Source organism: Belonocnema kinseyi, chromosome 5 (genome assembly GCF_010883055.1).
Source record: "Belonocnema kinseyi isolate 2016_QV_RU_SX_M_011 chromosome 5, B_treatae_v1, whole genome shotgun sequence".
In the NCBI taxonomy this organism is placed as follows: Eukaryota; Metazoa; Arthropoda; class Insecta; order Hymenoptera; family Cynipidae; genus Belonocnema; species Belonocnema kinseyi.
This window is the reverse complement of record NC_046661.1, coordinates 104,281,623-104,294,592: the sequence shown is the minus strand read 5'-3', so window position 1 is coordinate 104,294,592 and position 12,970 is coordinate 104,281,623. Positions and strand designations below refer to the sequence as shown.

General features: G+C 34.5%; 1 protein-coding gene across 1 annotated transcript in view; it reads left to right on the top strand.

Moving 5' to 3' along the window:
- The window catches only part of LOC117173814, an 88,000-nt gene extending 76,399 nt beyond the window's left edge, over nt 1–11,601 (top strand). Inside the window, exons 3-6 of the mRNA XM_033362457.1 lie at nt 4,017–4,107; nt 5,451–5,587; nt 6,169–6,301; nt 11,515–11,601. Of these exons, the coding sequence (XP_033218348.1) occupies nt 4,017–4,107; nt 5,451–5,587; nt 6,169–6,301; nt 11,515–11,586 (433 nt within the window). The 3' untranslated portion in view covers nt 11,587–11,601. The remainder of the gene's footprint in view (nt 1–4,016; nt 4,108–5,450; nt 5,588–6,168; nt 6,302–11,514) is intronic.
- Nucleotides 11,602–12,970: the final 1,369 nt, after the last annotated feature.

Here is a 12,970-nt window from a genome sequence, read left to right as displayed (position 1 = left end):
TTTTAATGACAAAAGGCATGCACACGGAAAATATAAAGGTCATGTTTCAGGCGACGAATGGAGACTGGGTGTTTGGAATGCTAGGGGAGTAAATGATCTCAACGTAAAAGAATTGCGTGAAACTATGGACGTGAAGAAACTAGATATTTTATGTGTGCCCGAAACAAAGAAAAAGGGATGCGAAACTACAGACATAAAAACATAAAAAACGGCGTGTTGAAAGGCGGATTCGAAATATGGTCATGCGTAGACTGTGAATCTGTGTTTTTTGCTATCATGATTCTTAACGTTGACTGGATTGCAACAGCAATCTTTAAATTTTGGATACGACATTTTTGACATTTTTACACCGCGATCATCAGTGAAGTGTTGTTAACACAGAAAAAATAGAAGCTTTCTTTTGTTTTTCCATCACAACACATGTGTTTTGAAAAGCGTAAAGTTGACGAAATAAAACTTTATCCCTTTAAAAAATTTCCTTCCACAAATTTTATCATTCCTTTATTCCGTGAACAAGTAACTGTTAAATTTAGGATACGATCGGTAGCGCGACAAGTTTCGAGAAGTTAAGCACGTGTCCGATATGAAAAATAATTGTCTCCTTATCTTGGATTTTGGGACAATACTCGAGGTACTATCAAAATAGTGGCTCATCGGGCAAGTTTGCAAATGATCACTGATTGTCAAATTTTGGGCGCGAATAAATTGTACGAGTGGGATAGAAAAGCATCTTCTCTACCCAATATTTCAGTTCTATACAAATGTTCGGAAGACTACGCAAAAGCAGAAAAATGTCTTCAGAATCGTTTCGAAAAATGTAAAACGATTTCAGGAATGCAATCGCTTCACTATGTTGAGCCATACGGAAACCACGAATTGAAAATGAAAGTTTTATCTTCCAATGACACCTTTGAAATATTAAGTTTTTGTAAACCAGAATTCAAACGTCAATCCAAATCTAAGGAATAGTGCAGTTACTTTTTCGAGTATTTGACGAAAAAGTAGAAATTACAGCTAAAAAATCATAACAATTTATAGTACGATTTCAAGTATAATAAGAAACTTACCACAATTTATAATTTGAGTCTCAACGTCGTTTAAAATTTTCCACCTAGTATTTTGAATCGTATGAAATCCCATCATTTATAATATAGTAGCTTTGCGAGTTCACAATTGAATTCAATTCAGCGCTTACGGGTGGAAAACTGCTCAAGTCCGAGCGAGTCGTGCTGCAGTTGGCTCCGTGTGTGCGCGCCGTGATTAACAAATTCACTGCTCCGAAAGTATTCATCTTTCCACTCTCAAATTTTACCAGGATTGAAAAAAGCGCTCGGACTACTTTTTTCAATTAAAAAAAAAAAGAAAAAAAATTAGGTCCAAGTTGGATAAATTATTATTTGTTTATTAACTTTTAACTTTTTTCATTAAATAAATAATGAGGTGTTTTTGGTGTAGCTGATTTAAAAGCTGAGGACAAGACGCGAGTTTCATGTCTTAGACGAATTTTTGTATCTTCATTACATTTTTTAGTATAAGCGGTTGAAAAAAGGCTCTTTTTGTGAACGCGAAACTTCAAAAAATCATGTCTCGAAAATTCCACGTATTATATTGAAATAAAAAAATATGTATCGAATATTTTTCAGTAATAAATTGAAATAAAATGTTAAATGGAAAGAAATTGTGGTGGCTAATTTTGTGTGGAATGCCCCATATATATTCTCTTGTGAAATCCATAAAAACCTTAATTTGGAACGGCTTAATCTCAAAAACTTTAATTTGCTGGACCTGGTACTCATTGATACTTTGGATCTACACATTGAGAACTACCAGAAAGTAAAGTTTAAAAAAATTTAGCCGAGAGCCATTTTCTAATCAAATTCTGCGGGATCCAACATTCCAACTTTTTTATTCATTTCAACAACCGCTCTTGCTAATTTGTTATTGTTCATTCCATGAGCTGCAGCTTAAAGAGTTAATACAATCATTTTTAAACTCTCTTTTCCTGATTAATTACTTATTATTATATGACTTTATATAAATATAAAATAAATTAACTGTTAACATTATTATAAATGGAATAGTTCTTAAATCAATGATCTTAATCGATCACAATTTTTCTGACTGTAATATTTCTTTTTTTCCTTGTTGTGTTTTACAACATTTTACTTCTTACTATTATTGCATGGTAGTCATTTCTTATGAGCATTTACAAAATTTTAAGAACGGAACTTTGAAATTTGATCATGAACTACGACGATTTTGTTCGCGATAATTGTATTTATAGTTTCTCGCCATTTTAGAAAACATGAGCCATATTTTTAAACGAATTTTTTAATTTTTCAAATATTTATACTGTCGGAATAGTACCGCCTCTACCGTAGAGCCAGCCGTTAGGCAAATAAATTTCAAAATAATGCCAGTGATGCAAATTTTCACTTCAAAAACATGTCGACAACTGTGAAGGATCAACCTTAGCCTGATATCAACTTATTTAACATAACTTTACTCAACAGAACCTGACCTCACCTAACCTGAATTAACAGAAATTTTTTGAACTACGCGTAAAGCTCTGGAAGCATATTTTCCTAGTAGCAAATGTGTGCTACATCGAATGGGTCAACTCGAGCCTAACCTAGAAATAAATCTAACCTAGCATAAACTAACCTAACCTAACCGTTGTGTTTGCGGTACCGTTTGAATCAGCTTGGGCTTAACCTGCAAAGAGGTCACACCTATTCCTAACCTACAAAATCTGACCTAACCTAACCTAACCTAACTTCACGTAACATAATTAAACTCATTGTGTTGTCCCGTTGTGTTTTCGGTACCGTTTCATTCAGCTTCGGCTTAACCTACATAGAGGTTTAACCTATCCTAATCTAACAAAACCTGACCTAACCTAACCTAGCCGAATAAAATTCAACCACACGTATAGCTATGTAAGCGTACGGTTCTCAGTCTTAAATGTGTGCTATATTTAATAGGTTCACTCGATCTTAACCTACAAATGAATCTAACTTAACAGAACCTAACGAAATTTTGCTTAACGCAACTCCATTTGCTACTGGGAAAATATGCTTCCAGAGCTTTATGTGTAGTTCAAAAAATTTCTGTTAATTCAGGTTAGGTGAGGTCAGGTTCTGTTGGGTAAAGTTATGTTAAATAAGTTGATATCAGACAAGGGTTGATCCTTCACAGTTGTCGACATGTTTTTGAAGTAAAAATTTGCATCACTGGAATTATTTTGAAATTTATTTGCCTCAGTGCATGATTTTTCGTCATTTTTTGAGGTTATGGCTCAACCATGACGTGATGGGTGATTTTTGATACAGAATTTGAATTCAGCGTCCCAAAATCCATAGGAATACGTGTGCCTTGTTACCAGATCCGCACACTTTTATTTTTTTGTGTGGCTGTGTTATCTGCACTGGTGACCTGTACTAGGCCAGTACTTCACCGGTGGTGACCTCTAGCGGACTACAGGCATTTTCAAAAAAATTCTTGGTTAAATATTATAAACCTGTTTTGATGGGGATTCGACTGCCTAGTTTGTTCAATATCTCTCTTTTTTGGTTGAAATCTCAATTGCTAAATGTTTATTATGACTTCATTTAAAATGAAACTTTTTTGAGAATTTTTTTTATTTAATAGTCAGTTTTAGTCACTTTTCGCTTAAATTAATCACTTTCTCAACGTTTTTTAATTATATTAATCTGTGCAAAGTCGTTACACACGTGTACACCAAAAATTCTTTCCTACCAGACGAGAGAAACATTTCTGTACGTTTTTGGGATCGGTGAATCCGAATCGGGGGATAGTTTGACTCGGTCAGATCGAATTTCGTTTTTAAACTCCAAAAGGTGATGAAACTTAAAACATTATAAAAAAACGTATATAAATGTTTCTCTCCCCTGGTGGACAAACAATTTTTTTATTTTGGCTGTGTAATCCATAGAAAGTTAAATATAAAGTGAGCTCAAGATATGTTTTGATGAAATATAAAATTTAATTTTCAGCTTCGCTAACGATTTGAATTCGATGTATTCACCGTTTCTTTTTATCACAGTTGTCTTTAATGTAGGACTTTTGAGTACTTCGGGACTGGGGGTAATCTTTTTTCTAATTACAAAAATGATTTGGAATTTTTTTCAGTTATCTATGCATATACCCCCAAATTTGATCGAATTCATCCAAATAAATGCGGTTTTTTCAGTTGGATTTAGAGGTCCTGCAAGGCAGGTCTCATGAAGTCAAACACGTACTTTTTATAAATTTTATTTAGAATCGCCAATTTTAAGTATATCGAATACACCATGAATATTTTTCTTCAAAATTTGCAATATTATTCTAATCAAAAATTACTTTTTGAATTTCACCATTGATAATAAATTTTCCACTTTTCGTCCACTTTTCCTTACATTCTCGTCTACTTTTTAATTTAAGCGAGTTAATAAATAAATAGATTAAACAAAAAAATCGTTAAAATAATGTATTATGTTGTAAAATATAGGTCGGCCTCTCAATAAGTAACCGTATTTGCCAACTTTGAGTTGCATTCTCTTTCGAAGAGGGGAAGCTGCCCCCTCCACGATATCCTTTCGCTCGCTGGGTAGTGTAAGCCGACATTGTTTAAACAATTTGTTAGTTTTTATAACTACTCGTATTAAAAAATTTTATCAAGTTGCATTTTTTCCATGAAACTTTTCGCCTTTTTATACTTCTTAGTTATAATCAAGTTGAACAAGTTAAAATTTCAGAAAAAATCGCAAACTTCTGGCACTGCTGTGAGAGAAGATAATCATAAATAATAATAATAAATTCATCAAATTATTACGTTTTTGGAATCACTTTAAAAAATTATTTTAGTCAAAATTAATTAATTAATACCTCACTCCAATCAAAAACTAGAAAAAAAGTGGACCCTTACCTTACTACCCTCCCTCACTTTTAATCATTTCCCCCACTTCCTTCACTACCCCTCCCCAATTTCTCCTCACTTTTTCTACTTACTTTCTCCTAATTCCTCTACTTTTCTTCACTTTTGTTTCCTCTACTTTCCCTTTGCTGACTTCTCCAATTTACCCTCACATCATTTTTCCTACTTTTCATCTCCTGACTTCTTCTACTCTTCCTGACTAATTTTTCCTCTCCATATTTCTCCTTATTTCCTGTACTATCCCTATTCTTGTTTCTCCTTCCACTCGTACCTCCCCCACCCTCTTTTAGCTTCCTTTCTCTCATTTCCCTTCCTGGTAAAAAGTACGGCCAACGGCAGGACATCCAACATAAAAAATCAGGGTTTCTGGCCGGGACTACAGAACAGTAAAAACGCATTTATTTTTTATAGATTGAAACAAATTTGGCGGGGGAGGGGTATGCATGGAAATACTAAGAAAAAAAATATGGATGCCCTTAATATACACGTACAATCTATTTTTACAATTTTTCAGGTGCTAACTAAACTAAAGGAACCGGATACATTCATTAAATATATAGCGTACACTGTTGGCGTTTTCCTTCATTTCTACAGCGTAGCTTTACCTGCTCAAAAACTATTAGATCACAGTGGTGACGTTTCATTTAATGCGTAAGTTAATGACTAATTATTTTTTTATTCGATCATAATTTTCAACTCCCTATGCCAGGGGTCTCCACAATCCACAGGGGTAGCCTGACCAGAGATTTTATTCCAGGATTAGTTGGAAGCGTTTGCTTCATAATCCTCAATCTAGAGTACCATTTTTTCTGTTGTGCAAAAGCAACTTTTTGAGGCATTTCGACTCAGGTAAGTGATGGGGATCGTTCTTGACAGATACGGGATCTACATTTGGGGACCCCTGCCGTAGCTATTTTTCTGTACCAGAGGGAATGTAAAGCGGGTAAAAAGCAGCTTTTTCGCCAGACTTCGTCATAGGTGTAAAGAAGTTACTTTGCGCACACTTTACATGCACGAAAAGACTTATTTTCGGTGTGGGTAGAACAAAAAGTAATTTTATATCGAAGGGCGCATTTCCAATGGTACGGAAGAGTTTCTTTACACTCTGCTACAAAAAATAAATTTTTTTATCACTGAACACAATACTTTGTTTAATTAATTTCTTATCTGCAGTTTCATTTATAGTCGCACAGACGTGGGATAATTTACATTATATTTTATGCCCTTTGTAGATATGATATTTGCTGGTATAATATGCCTTCAAAATCAAAGAGAACAATATTATTGTTAATACAGAGAAGTCAAGAACCTTGCAAACTAACGGCTGGAAAGTTTTACAACATGGATATGGAAACTTTTTCTGCGGTAATTATGGAATAATTTAATTATCATTTTGTTAAAAAGAAGGTCATTTTTAATAAGTGAACAATTTTCAAAATATTTCGAACTAAAATTTAAGTGAAACCAGTACGAAGTGTATAGAAAAACTTTTTAATTCTTGATTTTTATGAATGATGAACAAGTGGGGAAAGTATTACTTATTAAATGAAAAGCAAAACATTTATTTTTAAGATAGAAATGCCATTGTTACTAAGCGGGACGGTTCCGCTTTCGAAAATGGAGTAAGAGACGTGGTGGAGAAATTTAAAGATGACTTTGAATTTGTAAAATATTATCCCGATATATCGTTGCATTCTGTGATGAAGGGATGCATGGTAGCGAAGGACAGAGACAGAGAGTGGCGCTGCAAGGTCAGAGGAGTTTCGCTGTACTGTATGTTCAACCCTAATTATTTACGTTTTGGAATAACTCCTTCACCCCTTTTTTTGTCATAAATGTGCTCACTGAGTTCCTCGTTTCACCTATATAAGGGTATTCTATTATCACCTCCTAACGTAACTCATCATTGCGCGATCGCAACGCTAGCATCCGCTATCGCACTAAAACAAGACCCACATCGGCCACCGAACGACTAGGATTTGAATGGATAATGCGCGTTGTAAATCGATTCCCGATTCCACGATTCCGATTATATGCCACGATTGCGAGGAATCGAAGACAAAAAAAGGAAATCAGGTCTTCAGTTCCGATTCCATTATTCGTCCACTCCTCAAAATGCCCGAGTTCCTTAAAAAAATGTAATTATACACGAGCAGTATTTGGAGAAGTTTGTTGCGAAAATTGAAAAAAATGAAATAAATATATATTTCAAGTTTCCATGTGCAATTTTATAGACTGTTTTGAAGTGCTTCTGTATGAAAGAAGCTTTGCCGCAGTCATTCAATTCCATCTAAAACTTTGAAGACCAGTCGTTTAAATTTTATTTTCACAAAATACTGCTAAACTTCACTTGAAGAAGCCATTTTAGGACCAGTTTCACACAACGTTTGGTCTTCTTCGGGTCTATACCCTTTACGCTATATCTGCATCAATTTTAGGGCTTTGATATATACACTACACATTCTCTCTCTCTTTCTCTCTCTCTGTCTCTCTCCGAAATAAAGAAAGCTGGTGGGGCCAAAAGGACTGCAGTCTTCTGGACATCAGAAAAGATCAGTTTAAGACTACTTTAAGACAGGCCTATACCTGCCTGCACTGTAGTCTAAAGTTGGAATTTTTTTCACGTGGACATCCCTCATTCCGAAACAAACAACAAAATTTGCATATGCGTCTGTATGCAGCCGAAAACACAAACACAATGAGAATTGATGACTCAAACATAAACTCCGACTCTGCTCCAAATGAACACGCATGGCGCTTGCTGAAAACAGAGACAGACCTATCCGACGAACCAACTGAAAATTAAGACAGTCGACACGAAGGCGGGAAACCCACCCAACGGAAAAGACCTTCAATTACCTGACCGAAATGCCAATGTCGAATCACAGATAACCTTTAGGAAAGCGAAAATTTTTTTTCGCTCTGCGATCGGAATCGCAGACGATTTCGAGAAAACATCAATTCCTGTAATCGATACCCTGGAATGAAGGCTCGATTTTAGAGAATCAAAGCCAAGAATCGATTCCTCAAAGGAATCGGAACCATCTTGGCTATTCCTACGCACGACTATAACCCTTCTGTCGTCCAGTGCATGTCCACCACGACACCGCACGCGCGCTCCGAGGACTAAATTATATCTGACTCTAAACTAAAATCTTATTTATTTTACACTTTTAGACTCAATACGATCACAATGTCATTTAAAATTAAGTTACCTAAAACGTATCATGCTTACGCAAATTAACAGTTTTTGACCAATCAGTACTAAATTTTACACTCACATTCCTTGAACTCTCAGATTTTCACAAATTTTTCACAAATAAGCACCAAATTTTGCACACATATTCTTGAAGCTCCTGGACAGGTCGGGAAAGTATTGGAAGGGGGCATGTTACTCGTATTTTCTAATATTTTAAATTCACCTAATACATTGCATCCTTGAAGTCGTCTAAATTACCTCAATTCCGTTCATTGTTTCTAAGTCCTTAAAAATTTCCTAAATTAAATGGAGTCATAAAAAATAAGAGAATTCAGGGAAATCTATGAATTCAGATAAGTAAAGGAATTCAGAATTTCTAAAATTCAGGGAATGCCAGGAATTCGGAGAATTTAAGGAATTCGTAGAATTAAAGCAAGTCAAAAAATTTCTGGAATTTAGATAGTTCAGGAGATTCAGAAAATTCGTTGAATTTAGAGAATTCAGAGAATCCAAGGAAGTCAGAGAATTCCTTAAATTCAGAGAATTCAAGGAAGTCAGGGAATGTAGAGAATTCAGGGAACTCGGAGTATTGCATTAATTCAGAAAACGGCCTGAATTGTTTTTATGACTGTGTGTATAGCAATATATGGTAGAAAACTATTTCGCAGCTCTAAGTATAGTAGAAGTCTACTGTGCAGTGTTTATAATGTTCTGCGTAGTCCTACGTGATTAGACGTGATTAATTCTTTTATTCGGGTTCGGCTTGTACAGATTTTCACACTCCTACTACTCGTAAAAATGCAGCTATACGTTGGCTTTAAAAGTCAGTAAATTTGTTCTATATTTAGTTCGTAGTGGTATCCACCTTATAATAGTCTCCCCTAGATTTATTTCAAGAAAATTAACTTCGTGAAGATGCACATTTTTCGGAAATTGCACTGGAGCAATAAAGAATACAATAAAAACAGAAATAATACAAAATTTAATTACTGAAAATAATTATCGGCCAAACACAAAACTTCTTTACACACATAATATAATTGTAAACATATATGCAGGAACAAATTCTAGTAAGTGTATGTGGAATCAAGTCTTTTTGTTTGACGATTTGTGTTTTTGAATTAAAATAAACAAGCAGATAGTTCTACAGCACGTAATAAATATTTAGAAAGAAGCAGTAAACCATCGAGCAAAAAGCGAGCGTTTACCACTCTGATAACTGATTTAATGAATAAAATATAATATACTATTGAAAAATTCTTAGATTGATCAAACTTTTAATAATGTAAATTTAGTGTTTCGTCATCAAAAATTTCGGGATAAGCAGTAAAATAGTTTTTACTAGAAGTTTGCCATTGTACGACGAAATTGTTTGTTACGATTTTACACTAACATAATGACCTCTGACAAAAAAACCTCATATACATTTCCGTCGTGATTTTTCCCGTAGAATCGATTGGCACTATTAGTTTTTTGAAAAAAAGTTTTTTTCATTTCGCTATATGTTGTTTAAACAATTTTTTGAAAATAAGTCAAAATGGCAAAACAAAAAATAGGGGTACTCTTTTTATGACTTATTTTACAATTTCATTGTCACTTTGATGCCATCTATAACCGGCGCTCAGTACGGGCATTTTTAGGTAAGTGGCTATGATGAAGTTATCAACACCTGAATCCAGAATCGGCCACTGTGTGACGGTTGGTGCAGCAGCCAGACCACATTTAAGTAAGCTGTAGTACCAAACCTGCGAGCACATCCTTTCCCATGTGATGGGAACGCAGCAGACCCACACAAGACAATGAAATTGCTCCACGATTATAAACTATAACTGAATAACTCCGCGTGAAACTCGACGTGGAGTTTCCGTGCTACCGCCTATTAATTAACTAATTCATAAAGTAATTCTAAAGTAATCTAACATTGCATTGCTTGCGTAAGTGTAATGAAGTGTATATTGTACACATTTAGCGTGGTTCGGAACCGAAACGGATTTGCTGCGGTTTTGTTCTCAATTTGGTTTTGGCCTTGAAACGTTCCGCAGATGTACGTCCTAAGTAACTCTAATGCGCATCTATGGATACCCATAACATTTCTGTGCAGCCATAAGTACCATGTAACAACTGTACATTCGTAAATTGCATGGAACTTTACTGCGCATCCGTTTGTGCCGTGAAACTACACTGCGCAGTTGTTAGTGCTATGTTACTGCAATGCGTATCTATAAGTAACCCTAGTCTTACTACGCAGCCAGCAATTCCGCGTTAATGTACTACGCGACCGTAAGTAATATATGACTACTACTCAAGTTTAATTGATATGATTCACTTCTGCGCGTCTTAAGGTAACCCCTAACCTTGTTTACGCAGCCATGAGTGCCGTATTATTGCACTGCGTATACGTAAGTGCCATGCAACTATACTATAGTACTATACTACGTCCCAACGAACTCTGTTATGTTGATGTAAGGATTATGTTACTTTACTGCGCATCTAAAATAGTAACTAGAATGATTCGCCGTATCACTCTTCTGCGCATTTTTAGTACCCTTCGAACTCTTTTGCACAATTTCAAGATAACACAAGATTTTTTCACAAATAGTCATTAATCGGCCATTTAAAGACACCAAATAATTTTTGAACTAATTTTCAAATGCCTGAATAACTTCAATTAGTTTAAATATTTGTTTTCTTCAGGCAAGTTGCGAAATGAACGTATTTTCTAAACGTTATGAGTTCCTTAATCAATTATAACAATGAAATAATTGCTCATAGCGACAATTGGAAATCGGTTTAAAAATGACTGGGTAATATGACATTACCGAATTCTCAACAAGATACTGAAATACGGAACTATGCATAACATATTGTCGCGTTTCAACATTATATTTACAAAAAGCTGACTTTTTCTCAGTTAAAGAAATGGGAAGTTTCATTGTACATTGCTCGACCTCTAAATATTAAACGATTTCGTTCAAATTTGGAGCGAAATTTTTGTTGGGCATTCAAACTACACTGGAACATTAGAGCAAAGAAATCCTAACAAGAATTTCACCAAGTAATAAATAAGAAGCCCCCTAAAAGACCCCCATTTCACCGAAGTTTTAAAATAAAAGCAAAGCTCAATAGGTTTTTAACCGCAGTGATATGGTATTTATATGTAACTGGATATTTTTTCTTGAAAAAAATTAGATTTCTGTATTTAAAAATTTCTGCACCATTTTTACCCTTTAAATAGAATCAGAACTAGCATATTTTTAATCTAAGCCATTACAAATTACTCATTTTCAAGTTTTGCATTACGCTTTACAAAATTCACTCATTTTAATTTCAAGTACAAAATAATTACATTCAAAATAATGATAAAGTATTTCCAAGAAAGGGAGTCATCTCCATGTTGAAGAGAAGTTTACAAGATGTCGAACTCACCTGCACTTATACACTGTCACATTGACATAATGCTAAAGGATGCTAGAAAAAGAAACCAGAAAAATCGAGCGAAACATAGGAGATTCAATGTGAAGAGAATAAATAAATGAATTAATAAATGGTAGATTATTATATATAATTTTACACAATAGTAAATATTGCCAAGATTCCATAAAATTGTATTACGTACTGTAGAGCGGATAGAGCGGCATTTACACAGCAACTTAGACACGAATTTGTATATGGAATGGCATAACTTCTTTTTATACCTACTTACCTGAACTTGATTCCATATTAGATGGAGTAGTCGAAAGTACCAGGATGAAAAAATTAATATTTATATGAACTTATGTTAACGTCCTGCAGCTCGTGCAAACATCAGTTTCCTTCTTCACTGTGCTGTTTTCGATGCGTTGATGGTCCTATGGAGCTAGCAATGAAAATTCATGTTTAAATTCCAGTTTTGCTTAATGTAGATTTTTTATTACCATGGTTTATCAATCCTGATTTATACATGTATAAATTTCACAATAAAGACTGATTTTACCATAATTTTATATGTCAGAGTTAAGATTCTTTTTATTTCCTCAAATATTTATTTGTCAACATAATTATACTTGAAAAAGACCCTTTTGGTTGGTATACAGTTAGAATAGCAATATATACACAGAGAAAAATGAATAGTTGGGACTGCTACCTTTTTATTAGTAAAACATTCATTGGTTATTACAACTATTCAGTTAGTAACACGGAATAATCACATAGACGTCTTAGGAAGCCATTTGTAATTCTCGTAACTAATTGAAGTTAGTAATATTTTAAGTAGAAAGAGTTACTATTTACGAGATTTAGTCACCTGTGCCAATAATTGACTATAATAAATAAAAGTAGTTGCCGTGAATATTTTATTCTTTATCTTGGTTGGTACGACTGCGAATGCGACAAAGATGCCAACATATCTGCGATAAAATTACAGGGAACTTAAAGACATGGACGCCATAACTTGCTGTTCACTTGATGCCTCCTTTTTATATAGAAGATAGGATTACGAGAAGTGCTCAAAAGTTTATGCTTCGGGAATTATATCGAAGCTTTTGAAGGTATGTATACGATATTGCGAAACTGAACGAGTTTCATGGTAATTCTTACTGGAAATCCTAACTTACAGAGTGCATCTGCAAATAAAAACATCCCAGTGAGCATGGGAACATATTTTTTTGAAACCCCTTATCAGCTGAACTGACATCAGAGTCCCTAAGACGTCCCAAAAACATATGCACGTATGCCCATTAGGATCTTTTCATTTTTGATTTCGACAGTATATTGACGAATTTTTTAATTAGTACCGGCTACAAAAAGAAAATAGACATACCCACGTTAGGAGATATGACTAACTGTATTAGTAAGTT